Raw genomic sequence first — 15534 nt, forward strand, 5'->3', positions numbered from 1 at the left:
GCTCATGAACCAGGATCCCACAAGCTGCATGGGGTGGCAATAAAAAGAAAAAGGAGAACAATAACAAAGAGTAAAAAATAAAATTAGACTAGGAAACTAACAGATATGTTAGAAAGAATATAAAAATAAAAATATAGGTGAAACAACTTTTGGAAGGTAAAACAGAACCACAATAGTAAAAAAGAGGAGAAAAAAAAGGTGGAAAAGGCCTTGGCTGTGGGGACGGGACTTAGGCAGGGGCTGGGTTTTGGCAGTGGGTGGGGCCTATGCTTAGGACCCACAGAGCTGGAAAAGGCCCTTGGGGGGGTGGGGCTTAGGCTCAACAGAAGAGGTCCTGGCTGTGCCTCTGGTCTCAGAGGGTGGGGGACCCGGCCTGAGAGCACAGCAGGCTTCTTGGTCTGAGTCGGAGGGGCAAACACCCTCCGCTCCTCTCCTGCTCCTCTGGCCCTGGAGGGCCCCTCCCGCCTGCCTCTACTGTTCTCCCCCAACCTCCTTCCTAGCCCCCAGGAGCAACACGGCCTGGAGGGGCCCTCTGAGGGTGTAGGACCTGCCTGAGAGCCGGGCCAATTGGGCAGGGGAAATGCTTAGCGCATTCCCCCTTGATCCGAGTCCCTGAGGGTCCCTCCAGGTGTGGGAACCCCGGCCCCTTCCAGCCACCCCTCCAGGGCACTGGTCCTGTCCGGCCTCCACTTCTCTTCCCCCCTCAGTCCCCCTACGTCCTACCGGTTCACGTGGGGGTTCCACCCATCTCCTTGGGCGTCAAGGTCTCCCACCAGCATCCAGCAGGCACCCTAGTTGTCCAGATTCTTATTCCATGTGGAAATTTTCAAAGAGATTTCACAGATCAAGAGAATGGCCTAAAGCCCCTGTTATATGGAGGAAGAGAAAGACTTTAGCCAGCTTTATAGATAAAACAATAAACCCTCTTGGTAGTAGAAATTCAAACCAAAAAATGATAATTTTGTTGAGGCTCTGAATTTTGGGGAAATTAGATTAGAGAACACTAATGCTTAATTATGTATGAAATGGGATTCTTTCAGAGTCAGAAAGTATTTGCCTAAACAACTGCACTTTATAATGTTTTGTAATAAATTTGGCACTTTATTAGATGTATGTTGGGAGGTCAAATCACTTATTTTCTCAGTGCTTAGATTTCTGCCCCCATAAAATGAAGGTTGCACTAGATGATTTAAGGCCCACTTTATGATTAAACAGTGCATTATGATATTAAAGATAGTTCATAAATCTTGACAAAGAACAACATATTTTATTTACTCCACAAAAGCTTTTTTTTCCCCAGTAAAATCTTGCCCATTAATTCTCTACTATGTATTCAGAATTTTTTTAAATGTACTGTTCTTCCTTCAGGAAGAATTTAATTTGCCAGCATAATAAGATATTGAAATTAATAATTAAAAGAAGATAATTGTAGCATTTTTAATGCTCTAAAATATTATATTTTGTTATTCTGTAGTCCCTCATCTTGCTTTGCTTGTTTTTAACTTAAATCAGAGAGCTTGTATGGATAATTAATCATTTTCTTCTGTTTTGGCTACCTTGTTTTGGTTATCTGTGGTTCTTACAAAACATATTAAAATTTTAATCTGATGTATAACTATACTAGCAATGGAGATTTTTCAAAGTAAGGCATGGGGTGTATTTAAAGAAAGTGTGCTATGATAGAAGGGGCACGGGCATGTTGGTTTAGCTGGAACCCCGCTTCTACCTACTAGTTGTAACCTTGTTAAGTCAGCCTGTCTGTAAAAAAGAGGATAATAATCCTGTTAAGTTAAACCATGTGAAATTGCTGGGGTTTTGTTTAAAAACAGTCAAATGCTGCGCTATAAAGCTGAATCTAAATAATTTCCCCTGTCTCACAGGATTATTGAATTGAAGATAAATGGAGAGCATAGAGATAGAAAGCTTGCTGAGGTGTCTGGAACACCCCATGAGTGGAATGTGGTGTTTTCTACTTATTATGATAGGGACAACTATTTGGTAAATTCAAGTTAATATCATCACTATTTTGATGTTTCAATGGAGAAAAAACGTTGCTAAGTGCAAGTTGACTATTCAACTGTATAAATTATACTTTGCCTCTTAACATTATTGGGGCCTGGGGATGGGTCACAGATCGCTCAAATTTAGTCAGATTGTGTGGTTTTAATCAGAGTAGAATTTAGCTACTATCAGAAACATAATTTAATTCGACATTATTTTATTCTGTAGAAGATATAACTCAGAATGCAGATGGGAATTAAAATGATTATATAACATCTATAATGAAAGCTCTTCTGTTCGAATTCTTTTATGTTTTTTTAAAAAGGAGCCAGCCCGTATTTCCTAGCAGTGTTTTCCTTCTGAAACATCAAAGGAGAGTATTCTGTCATATAATATTTTCACTCTTTGTCAGGCCAATATTTTTTTTTTTTTTATATTTCTACTAGTTTACTTTTAGCTTTTTTTTTTATTTTTTTTTTATTTTTTTACATCTTTATTGGGGTATAATTGCTTTACAATGGTGTGTTAGTTTCTGCTTTATAACAAAGTGAATCAGTCATACATAAACATATGTTCCCATATGTCTTCCCTGTTGCGTCTCCCTCCCTCCCACCCTCCCCGGCCAATATTTTTTAAGTAATCAAAGTAGATGTGTTTTGTTAGATAGAGAGCCGAGGGTTTTTGAAGTTCTATTAGCAGTTTGTATGACCTCAAGAACATCTCATTAACTGTGAGAAATATGCTTTCTACACTTTGACTTACCATTGGCACTAAAACAAAAAAGTGCCCATCACTTATCCCTGACTTGAAAGTTATCAACTGTGTGGAGTTTTCTCACAGGCTGTTTTCTTCCCTGTTCTTTCTTTTCCCAATAGCTGTGATGGCATTTCTTTTTGACCTGAAGGCCCTCGTGGACATGATGTCCATCGGCACCCTTCTGGCCTACTCTCTGGTCGCAGCCTGTGTTCTCATCCTCAGGTGAGTTGTCCTCATTGCCGGATGGTTCTGAAGAGTGTGTGTCATGTGGGGCCTGGGGAAAATTAGGGCTCACTGACCTTGCTTTCAAGGAGCTAGCTGTCTCACAGAGGTGAGAGGCCGTAGACATACAAACGTGAGTACAAAGCATAATTAGCATACTTGGTCTGTAAGCAAAGAATCAACTAAAATTGAGAATTACCAAAGGTAGGTCTAATCTGTGTGAACAACAAGTTCTCATAATGTATAAAAACACTTAAGAATACTATATTTTTCATCCCAGTGATCCAGCTGCTAAGCTTTTATGCTGAAGATTTAATCAAAGAGGCACACACAGATATATGCAATAGTGAAAAAATTGAACTAAGCTGAATATCAATAGTAGAATAGTTAATAAAATAGATAATCGACAAGGTCCTACTGTGTAGCACAAGGTCCTACTGTGTAGCACAGGATATATTCAATATCCTAAAATAACCATAATGGAAAAGAATATGAAAAAGAGAATATATATATACACACACACACACACACACACACACACAGACACTTTGCTGTATACCAGAAACTAACACAACATTGTAAATCAACTACACTTCAATAAAAAAAAAGAATAGTTAAATAAAGAAGGGTACATTTATCATTTGACTCTTCTAACAGCAAATAAAATGATATTTAATTATATGGAGAAATATATCAGTTTCTGGATGCAAAGCTATATGTAGCATCTGAATTTATTTAAATAGTAACATACATTTACACGAAGAAATGATTTTTGCATATATATACACATATTTGCATTTATACCTGGCTGAAATTGTACCAAAGTGCTAGCAGTGATTCATACTGAGTAGTGGTGTAATGGGTGGCTTCAGTTTTCTTCTACGTACCCCCCTTTTTGTGTATTTTTTTCTCAGTGAGCATATTTCTTCTTTGGATGGGGGACAAATGTTACTTTTAAGTTTAACCAAAGGCTGCTCAGAGGGAAAAGACCACACTGGGGAGACTGGGCAGATACTAGGAATTGAAGCAGGCTGATGATATCTTGATGCCAGCTAAAGGGGAAGGGGATCAGTGATAGAGGAGAATGGGTAGGAGGTGGCTGTATGAGATGAGGGAGATGAGGCCAGAGAGACAGGTTGCAGTGAGGCCTTTGAAGGCCAAACCGAAGGCTGTATGTTACTCTGTAGCTGATATTTAACCAGAGTTTCTGTGCTGTTTTTGTGAACTGCATCTCCTTTGGACATAGATATTTCCAGAATAATCATCCTGTTGTCACACTTGCCTCACTTTAAAATGTAACTCTCAACGAGATATCATCTCACACCAGTCAGAATGGCCATCATCAAAAAATCTAGAAACAATAAATGCTGGAAAGGATGTGGTGAAAAGGGAACACTCTTGCACTGCTGGTGGGAATGTGAATTGGTTCAGCCACTATGGAGAACAGTATGGAGGTTCCTTAAAAAACTACAAATAGAACTACCATATGACCCAGCAATCCCACTACTGGGCATATACCCTGAGAAAACCAAAATTCAAAAAGAGTCATGTACCAAAATGTTCATTGCAGCTCTATTTACAATATCCCAGAGATGGAAACAACCTAAGTGTCCATCATCGGATGAATGGATAAAGAAGATGTGGCACATATATACAATGGAATATTACTCAGCCATAAAAAGAAACGAAATTGAGCTATTTGTAATGAGGTGGATAGACCTAGAGTCTGTCATACAGAGTGAAGTAAGTCAGAAAGAGAAAGACAAATACTGTATGCTAACACTTCTATATGGGATTTAAGAAAAAAAAATGTCATGAAGAACCTAGGGGTAAGACAGGAATAAAGACACAGACCTACTGGAGAACAGACTTGAGGATATGGGGAGGGGGAAGGGTGAGCTGTGACAAAGCGAGAGAGAGGCATGGACATATATACACTAACAAACATAAGGTAGATAGCTAGTGGGAAGCAGCCGCATAGCACAGGGAGATCAGCTCGGTGCTTTGTGACTGCCTGGAGGGGTGGGATAGGGAGGGTGGGAGGGAGGGAGACGCAAGAGGGAAGAGATATGGGAACATATGTATATGTATAACTGATTCACTTTGTTATAAAGCAGAAACTAACACACCATTGTAAAGCAATTATACCCCAATAAAGATGTTTAAAAAAATAAAATGTAACTCTCTTCGGCATCTAATGTACATAACTTTCTAATCAAGTGGCTACCAGAGGAAATTCAGAGTTGCTGCAGATATTCTGCTGAGCAGGTGTGTGGCTTGCTTCAGTGCATTCTGGGGCTGCAGCCACAAGACGTGTGGATTTACTGCACCAGCTGTGAGTGGAAATGTCTCTCTTAGAGTTTCAGATGCTCGTTTCATTTGGACCAAGTGTCCGTTGAGAATAAAGACACATGCCTTTATTTGGGAATAGGTACCAGCCTGGCTTATCTTACGAGCAACCCAAATATTGTCCTGAGAAAGAAGCTCTGGGATCGTGTGCCAACACTGCCTCCAAAAGCGAGTCCCAGGTCACTGTGCCGCCAGGACAGGGCTTCAGCCTGCGAACCCTCTTCAGCCCCTCGCTTCTGCCCACAAAACAGTCGGCTTCTCTCGTGAGCTTTCTGGTAGGATTCCTTGGTAAGTCCCCTTCAACTGTGTACATTATAAAGACCCAGCAGGTATATGTAGGTAGAGCAGGTATGATGTGAAAGAGGATGAAAGAATATGTTAGCACTACCCTCAGTCCTGAGATTTGAACCTAACTGGTCACTGGTCATTGAGCTCATCTCTATATTAGCAGGATAAATTGCTTATATCTTGGTAATTGAAGAAGAAAGGAAGAAATTCCCTAAGGCGAGAGTGGCAGAAGTACAAAATGGGTCCATTTTGTCAGCTGCGAGGGTGCTTCCTGTGTGAAGCAAAGTACACCTGGCAATAACTGAACGGAGACCCAAGGAGACTGCGAGGCAATATAGCAGATCCTGTTTGCTCACCCACAGTTACGTAATCATGCGTATTTTCAGAAACACTTATTGAGCATCATTAGTGTGGCCAGAACTCTGCTGGGTACTTGGGATATCAAGAGGGGTGGTCCTTGCTCTCACTGGGTTTTGCAGAACAGGACTGTTGGCGGCAAGCTAAGAGCAGTACAGGTTTCTCTGAGAGCACATAGGAGGGACCCCTAATGCAGACTTGATGGTCAGAGAAAGGTGGGTGGGCGGTGATGTCGCTCTCTGAAACAGGGAGAAAAGGTGCAGATCATATATTATTTGTTTACATAAACAGTCAGTGTTTACAACAGCTGAACATGAACAGACCTGCTTTTCCCATTTGAAGAAAGGGAAGTAGCCACCCCGGACAACATCCCATCAATCCACGTGATCTCATCTGAGACTGTAGCCCATGAGCCGAAAGGCAAGATGGTAGTGCCCAGAGGGGAGGCTGGCTTCTAAGGGGAGACAGTCATGAGTAAGCGAGCTGTGTTTCTTAAATCAGGGAAATTAGCCATTTCTTCCCAGAATAAAAATGAAGAATTTTAGTATTTGGCAGAGCAGATCTAGAAAGAACTTGATGTCTTATCAAAATAGACTCTTTGAACATAGGAGTCTGAGTGAAGGGCGTGTGCTGATTTTGTTTCCCGAACATGTCACCTCTGCAGCATTTCTCATTTTGGGCCTGAGTATTTTGACCACGCACGGAGTCCACACGATTGCCAGGCTGGAAGCGTGGAGCCTCGCTCTTCTTGTGCTGTTGCTCGTTCTCTGCGTTGCCATTGTGCTCATCATTTGGAGACAGCCTCAGAATCAGCAAAAAGTAGCCTTTATGGTACGTGTCATGAGGACTGGAGATCCTAAATATTATGCACATTTTCTCTTGTACGTTAGTTTTTGTGAATTGTTTCTTTAAAAAAAAAAAAAGCACTTCTGATGACGTTAACCAATGAACAAGAGTGTCACAATTCTTTGAGATGCTCCTTTTTGTCTAAAGTATTCTTTTCAAAAACTTGAATGTGCCCCATCACATTATTCTATATAATAGTAAACAAATTTCTTGTCCGATATTCTGAAGTCTCAGAAGAATAACTAGAATATTTTATTTTGGAAATTCAGTACCCTCCCAGGAAGATTATTTCCACCAAAAGCCCTTCCACTGCAAGTGAAATTATCTCGTCCCATTTGAACTAAGAGTAGGATCCCCCTGAGATACCATGAGTAGCCAGTTCCAGAGGCATGCCCTGTTGATATCTGAACTAAACCGGTATACCCTAAAGTAAACTAAACCTTGAAACCAATCGCATCTTGGTGATGATGCAGGTGTTAGCGGGCTGGACAAATCCTCTGTTGCTTTGGGCTGCAGTAAACAATGTGAAATATGGTGCTCCTTTTAGTATTCTCAAGATGAGTGGCTTTTATTCAGGTTGTCCTTTTTGTGAGAATATAAACTTACTGACACAGTGTGAAAGTATGTATGTCAAATTAGTTGCCACCATGTCGAAATAATTTGGGGAATGTGCTTTCAAAATTTGAGTATATTTAAGAAGATATTTCCCCCCTTAGGTTCCATTCTTACCATTTTTGCCAGCCTTCAGCATCCTGGTGAACATTTACTTGATGGTCCAGTTGAGTGCAGACACCTGGATCAGATTTAGCATTTGGATGGCGCTTGGTAGGTCTTTTAATGTTTTTGCTTTCTGAACGTGGGCTCTCTTTTTCCAATGTCATGCACTGTGATTAGAGAAATGCATCCACTCCCCCTTCCTAGAAATAAAGACTTTTTTTTCAGTTTCTTCCTTTCCCAATTTTTAGAACATCTGAGTGCTTACTTTTCCAGATACTTTTGGAAAATTCAGTTCTCCCAGTAGCCCTGTAAAACTCTATAGGTCCTATTTTTTCTAACTTCTTGAGTGAGAAAAATGAAGCCCCTAAAAGTCAAGGGATCTAAATTGCAAATGGCAGCCCTAGAGTCTGATTCCAAAGCCAGTTCCTTCCAGAGTACCAGTGGATTTCTGGCAACATTTTGAATGTGCTTATATCAAGAAATTTCTTTTCTGATACCAAAATGCCTTGGGGTGGAATTTGGCCTTAAATAACATGAGTGAGCTTATTTATATCTGTTCTGCACTGTTCTCCATCATGACTTCTTCAGTTTCCTATGTGAAAATTGACTTAGAAATGAAGAGTTTAACTTTGTTGTAACTAAAGCACTGAGCACCAACTGTCTTTCAAAATATGAATTGAAGTGGCTGAAAGGTGAAGCAGTGAGAAATGAGAGCTAAGTGTGCATTGGTTTTGGTGGCCTGAGGAGTTTGAGAGTTGATGCTTTTTGACAGTCCTCCCATTGGCTTAATAAGAATGAATCTTATTATGAACGAATGAATCTCTTTTGTGGCTGTAAATTAACTTAATATCAGTCTCAAGCCACCAACCCACTTGAGTTGATAGGAGATTTAACCTGGTCAGTTTTGCCCATCCCCACCCATCCCCACACTAGAGTTTTGCCCATATTTGGGGGATCTGACACTGTGTCAAGGAATTGGGGTGCATCAAAGGCTATCCCTCCACCCAGGTTACTCTGGAGTATTCTCTCTGTCACTGTGGCCGCTTCTGATAGGTGGCTCTGTTGCATCAGGGCCAGGATCCTGACGGGAATCACTTGCCCGTCGGCTCTGCCCTCCATAATGTACCACAAAGCCATTCCTTTGTGATCTCGCCACCTCCCCAGGTGCTGCCAGGAAGCTGAGCCCAAAGCCCCGGGGAACAGGACCCTAGAACTCTCTCCCCTACTCTGAGCCCAGAAGAATCTCTTTGTAATCTGGTGGAGAGCTTCTCTACCCTTCCTGCCTTTCCAAAAGCCACTGCTTCTTTCTTCAAGTCGTAGCTCACTGAGGTTTAATCATGTACTTGACCTTGGTGAAGAGCATGAACTACAGAGCCAGACTCTCCACGTTTCAATCCACCCCTGCCATGTATTAGCTGTGTCACCTAGGCCATGTTATACCCCTGCTTCTGTGCCTCAGTTTCTTTGTAAAATGGTGATAACAGTACCTTTATTTGAGGACAAGGAGGGTTGGATCTTCAAACCTCGAAGGACACGAGAGGAAATAGAATCACTCCTAATAACTGGACTTACCAAAATACTCATTGGTAGCCTGCTTCCCATGATTTTACATGGGAAAATTATAATGCATTTCACATCAACCCAAAACGCTCAACCAATTTTTTAAAATATAGCTACAATACAGCAAAATGCCTACGTATCTTGCGAGAATACTTAAAACATTTCCCTCTGATCCCCAGTCAGCATGGCTGATAATAAACAGTTGGCCTAGTACACAGTTTTTCATCCTCTCCTGGTGACAGTAACGTGTGTAAGGCACACCCGTGTCCCCTGTTCACACAGGGCATGCTTTCCAAAATATCTGTGTCTTTGTTAACCCGCCACTTGTTTTGGGGGATGTGTATGAGATTTTTCCCCACAGATCCTTTTGTTTAGTGTGTAGTGTTGAGTGTTGAGAAAGTAAAAAAATTTTTTTCTACATAAACATCTGAAAAATATTTATTGAAAAAACCACGCATATAAAGATTGCAGGTTAAAAGGAAGAAGCACATTCTCTTGGGAAGATGTTTGTCAGGGACCTTTTATGGGATATCCTGTACTTGCATTCCGTCCTTCTAAAACAGCACAGAAAGAGAAGGCAAAAGGCACTATTAAGTTCTGTATTAAATTTTCCATATACAAACAGCCATTTTCTGACACACCTAAGACACTGATTTTTTTCTCTAAAAGGTTTCCTGATTTACTTCGCTTATGGCATTAGACACAGCCTGGAGGGTAATTCGAGGGATGACGATGACGATGAAGGTATTTATTCAGACAACATTAATGCAGCGACAGAAGAAAAATCTGCCATTCAAGCAAATGACCATCACCAAAGAAACCTGAGTTTACCTTTCATATTCCATGAAAAGACAAGTGAATGCTAGTACCTGCACGAGCAGAACTGGTCCACAGTCTTCACGTACATATCCTACATGGAGTGAACCATGACGGACGTCATCGTCATGCTAGGTTGTCATCGGTTTGCTGCAGACACAGTTCACCCTAATTTATACTTACTCGCCTGGACAGCACCTCCTCAGATGGTGAATTATGCATCCAGGGAAAACACCCTGAGCTCGCTCCTCGGTGATGAATGTCCCCCAAATAGTGGGATTGTGGGAGTGTGTGTGTGTATGTTTGTATATGTTGGGGAATATCAGTGTTAAAAGTTGTTGGTGTTTTACTATTATTGTATTGCATTTTTCCAGTGTTGTCATTAATCGGTAGCATATACTGCACATACTGAAATGGAGATAATCACGGAATAGAAAAATATTTTGTATGTGCTGGGTGTGGTTGGGGAAATAGCTGTTGCTTTTCCTTATTAGGCTTTATTAATGTCAAGTTAGAACATGCTAAAAATGCATTTACCCATCACAGTGTCTGTCATTGGTCTGGAGTAAGAGGAGGGGATAGGAAATGAGCCTTTTCTACAACTTACAAATGCCAGCAGTGGGTTTAGTACAGATTTTTCTTCCGTGAGGTGTGACAGTTTGCTAAAACCTTCGCCAATAGGAGTGTTCGTGTCTGCCGGGCTGCGCAGGGCAGGGGTGGCCCTCTGTGTCATCAGATGTCAGGCACCCCTTTGAACTGCTGTCTTCTTTGAGAACAGTGGTCCTTAAATGTGAGGCCTTCACCTTCTGTGAATGATATATTCCCCCCTGCCCTGTCCCAGTCCAGTCAGAGGCTTGGGAGAGGTAGTGTGATCCACTTGGGACCCTTTGTGCTAGAGAGTGAGCGTGGTCCCCATGGGCAGGAAGCTTATGTAAGTGGCAGAGATGAGGATATGTTTGAAGATCAGAGTAGACTTGTGCTTGGACAAGTAGACCCCAAGCACCCCCGTTTTAAAAGTCAGTTAAAATAAGCCAGTAGAATCTCCCAGATCACACAATTGGTGGAATGATTCATACTTTTTTCCATTACTTAATAAACAATCACAGTTCAACTTTTTTTTCTAACTCAGTAGCAAATTCTCTTTCTACTATATGCAAAAAAGAAGGAAAAAATGAAGGGATACAAGGAACGAAAATTCCCCTATTCTGATTTTAAAGTGCCTATTCGGTTATTAAAGGGCATTTGACCCAATTTTAGGGGTTCAGATCTAATTTGCCTCTGATGTTTCTTTTGGAAACAGGGATGTTTTTCTTCCCCATCCCATAAATTGTTTAGCACTTTTTATTTCATTTATTTTTAAATGACCACACTAAACCAATTGATACAAGCTCTAGTATTCTACAAAAACCCATCAGTGGTCGGGGAATAGAATATTTTGGTAAAATACATGATCGTTTAAAACGTCAAGCTGAAAAATTAACCAAATTGAATTAAAGCCATAGAAACACAATAACCTTTGTATGAGTAAATAGTTTGTTTTTAAATGTAAGATTCTATAATTACTGTATTTTACTTTATAGGGTTCTCTAATAGTGGACTACTTATCTGCAGTGTGTTTTGCTTCTCATTAATTATTTTTCTTACAAATAATTATATGGTTCACTAGATGAGACTGAGTCTAAACACTTACATATGTATGGGTTATATTTCCAGGAAGAACATTATCAAGCCCAGGTGACCAGCTTACTCCAAAGGCAAGGAAAACATTTATTTTCTGACAGCTTTTCCAAGAGATGTCACTTTATTTTTTTCATTAAAAAGCAAGTTATGATTGTTGAGGAGTTTATTGTGATTAAATATCCAATAAACAGGTAGAAGGCCTGGGTTTCTGGCTGCTAGTGTTGTAGCATCTCTGACATAGGACTCAGTACTAACATTCCACAATTTCCAGGGTGCACGCGGTAAAATCTGAAGCCCAGAATTCTTTGAAGCTGCATGTTTTACTGGAGAGGAAGAGTTGGCTATGCAAGGGGTAAAGTATTTCTGTAAGCACTGTGGGCCTAATCATAAGTCCTTGCTGTTATTTGCCGTATACTGAGAAGCCTTTTTTTCTGAAATCATCCTAGAACAGGCCCTTCACACAGGGAACATGAAGAATTTCATATGTGAATATTAAAACTTTTACTGTAACAATATCAAGAAATTTGTTTAGAACATGACAGGCAGCTAAAACTATTATGCCCACTGTGTTCAATTAGGAGCAGAATTTAGTTAAAAATTATTTTTCTACCTTGAAACACTTTACAAATACAAATATCTATGAAAAGATGCTTTGTCAGTGACTATGCTTTTTTTCTGTGAAAACTCAAATGTATGTTCGTACGTGTGTGTGAGTGTGTACAGATACACGTATATATATGTGTGTGTATATTTCAAACGTCAGTGTAGAAGTCAGCTGGGTTTAGGATGGGGTTTGGAAATAATACTGTTGTCTAGATTTTAAAAACCCAACTGATGGAGGAAAAATAATGTTTTATATTGATAGGTATGCTTATGCAAAATTTTTAGGTTTTAAACTATTTTGAAATATATAGCGATTTTATATGTGTAATATTTTCTATAGATAGATTCTTTAAGAAAGATGTATTTATAATGTTTCTAATATGAAATCACTGAAGTCTGGTACATTATACCGGGAGCTTTATAATCTGAAATGGAGTTGGGGGCGGGGGCATTAGGGGATTTCTGTTTATTGCTTCTGCTGCACCTTTTCTGACATTTCTGTCTTGGTTTGCGCTTATTAGGGAAAGCCAGTACTACCAGGTCTTTTATCACCTCTCTGTCCCTACATTTGAATTTATAACCTTTTGAACAAAATTTTGTTTTTACTTTCCTAGGATTGCCAAAATGTTCTGTACAGGTTTTACTAGTAATCAGTCACACTTATATAAAGTCCTTTTCAGAAATTAAAAAATACATATACGTTCTCTTAATTGTGACTGAGTAAAAACAGCTTGAATTACCTTTCTTTTTTGCCCTAGGAAATATGCTCTCTGAACATTCTCAGTGAAAGACTTTAATAATAGCACCTTTATTTTATACTCTTAAAAAAGAAAGATGATTTGTGAATAACATACAAAGGCCATGCCTACCCTACATTTAACTAGGTAGCTATGCAAATCCAAGTTTAAAAAGTATTTATGAGAAAATGTAGAACTTCTGATGTATACTGAAACAGAGTACTGCTTAATCACATTTTCCCCAGAGATGACTATCAAGAAAAGACCAAAACATCATTTGAGGTATTATATACATTAATGAAAAACTAATGATGATATCTATAAAACTTTACTGTCATCAACCACACTTGGTAGAAAATATGTTTCAGAACTACCTTCCTTTAAAAGACAAGGGCCTGTCTTCTTCAAATTTTTCTGAATAAAAGATTTTTAAACTTCTTTTATTTTAAATATTAGCCAAAATATCTTCTAAGTCCTGGGTATTTACAGGTAGACGTTAAAATCTTCTGAATTAGAATTTGTATTTACCAAACTATTTTCGAAACATATTTGAATGCAGGGAGAATAAGGAAAGGTAATCGCCCGCTGATGCTGGTAGTGCCAGAGGGAGCAGGTTAGTCTTAGCTTTTTTTCCTCTTAGATCAGCACATTCTGAGATTATAAACCACATGATAAAATTGTGCCAAGATTCCAACTCTGACTTACCTGTGATGTTGCTTCTGATGTTCTCTGTCTGGGCTTCTCCTGATGTGCTTCAAGCGACAGTACAATTCAAACTAAAAACACAATGTCCACAGAATTTTAAAGGATTGGGTTTAGAGTGTGCATCATGGAATATTAATATTCACATGATTAGTGTGAATTTCTTGGGGGGTTGTGTAACTGGGTTTTTTGGTTTATTTTTGGTTTTTGACTAGTGCCAAAATAGTGCCTTCTCTGTATATTTTCTACCTATGTTTTCTAACTTGTCCTAAAATATCAAGGGAAGAAGTACCAAAGTTCATGTAGGAACTAATGCCATCACAGGTCATTTTTCAGACACGTAGATGTGAAAATGAGGTTGCTTGACTTTGTTGTTTAGCTGAGTTTTTTTTTTTTATCTCCCTGTATATCATATTTAAACATTTTTTAATGGCTTTCTGGTTTCTGAATTTTGAGAGGCCTGATCTGTTATTGTTGTGGTTGTTGGTTTAGTGGTTGGTTTTCATAACATTCATTATTGTTCGTATGTACACAGTTTAGTCATGTTCATTTCAAATGCATTTTGTTATGGCTCGACCCAATGGCAACCCTGTTTGCTGGGAGCACTATCTTCGCTTTTATTCATCACGGCTGAAGCCACTGCCATAATCTCTGGCCTTAAAGAGCCTTCACTGACCACTGACAGCAGCTCCACGGGGTTCATAACCAAGACCCTGGGTCAGGCAGACTGCAAAGTATGAGCGTCTATAGCTACCCCGTTGGTGGGGGCTTGTGATGACAGGGTAGGATAGGAAGTGAAAGACTTCACATGAAAGTGAGGTAGTTGGGGGTCCTTAATTTCAGCCCCAAATAGCCCATGAGTACAAGGTAAATGATAAGGACCAAGGAACCTCTATGACTCATGGAAAGGATGGCTGCTTCCTGGAACTGGTACCACTGCAGTTTCTGCACCAGCACTGAGAGCCTTGGGCAGGAAAGTGCGTGGGCCTCGGCTCAGTTGGTAAAGAACCTTGTGTTGCCAACAGGACAGGTTTCTCTGGCCCGTGCCTGGTTAACAGGCTCTTCATCTTTGGTGCCCAATTGTTTCATTGCTTTATTTTGTTATCATTGTACTTAATAGAAGCTGTTGATAGGGCCTAAAACCCTGCAGAAATTCTATGTCTGTAAAAACCAACAGATACATTGGTCTTAGGCGAATATAGAGATTTTTTTGTGTAGTAGGTAACTTTAAATTTAAATGTCTTTAATGATAATCAGTGTTCCTTATTATAAAGTTGGATTATTTTTTAGAATTTGTAATGAATAAAAACTGCTGCTGCTTTACCACTGTAAAATATGCTTTCTAACATGACCATGTATTTTTAAAATAAATTTTAATACGACTTATAATAGTGTAGCATGCATATGTATCTCACCTACCAAAAGCATACATTTCACACTTATCTAATTTAAACTGCCTTTTTATTTAGGAAGCTTTACAGCTCAGAAATATATCAATAGTACAATCTAAATGGAAACAAATCTACTGTTGAGGATATTCACCTGGCAGCCTACCGTATGAATACCGTCCTATAAAATAAAAGAGATGTCTCCACATATACTCAATCCTCATGGCACATTCCAAATAATATCAGTTGCGCCTGAGGCATGCCACCCCAGGACCACACATCTGAGATCCTACCACTTCAACTGCCATTTATTTAATGGACCAATCTCTTTGACATTGCTTTTGTCTGCAAGCAGCCTCTTGAGGGGCTTCCTTCCCTGGTGGCTCAGTGGTTGAGAGTCCGCCTGCCGATGCAGGGGACACGGGTTCGTGCCCCGGTCCGGGAAGATCCCACATGCCGCGGAGCGGCTGAGCCCGTGAGCCCGTGAGCCCGTGAGCCATGGCCGCTGAGCC

At 40.0% G+C, this 15534-nt stretch overlaps 1 protein-coding gene across 1 annotated transcript in view; it reads left to right on the forward strand.

Moving 5' to 3' along the window:
• The window catches only part of SLC7A2 (solute carrier family 7 member 2), a 74127-nt gene extending 59104 nt beyond the window's left edge, over nucleotides 1–15023 (forward strand). Inside the window, exons 8-12 of the mRNA XM_060136276.1 lie at nucleotides 2877–2979; nucleotides 5411–5616; nucleotides 6638–6804; nucleotides 7536–7644; nucleotides 9766–15023. Coding sequence (XP_059992259.1) covers nucleotides 2877–2979; nucleotides 5411–5616; nucleotides 6638–6804; nucleotides 7536–7644; nucleotides 9766–9962 — 782 coding nt within the window. The 3' untranslated portion in view covers nucleotides 9963–15023. The remainder of the gene's footprint in view (nucleotides 1–2876; nucleotides 2980–5410; nucleotides 5617–6637; nucleotides 6805–7535; nucleotides 7645–9765) is intronic.
• The last annotated feature ends 511 nt before the right edge of the window (nucleotides 15024–15534 follow it).

The sequence above is a fragment of the Lagenorhynchus albirostris genome, chromosome 21, assembly GCF_949774975.1.
Source record: "Lagenorhynchus albirostris chromosome 21, mLagAlb1.1, whole genome shotgun sequence".
Lineage (NCBI taxonomy): Eukaryota > Metazoa > Chordata > Mammalia > Artiodactyla > Delphinidae > Lagenorhynchus > Lagenorhynchus albirostris.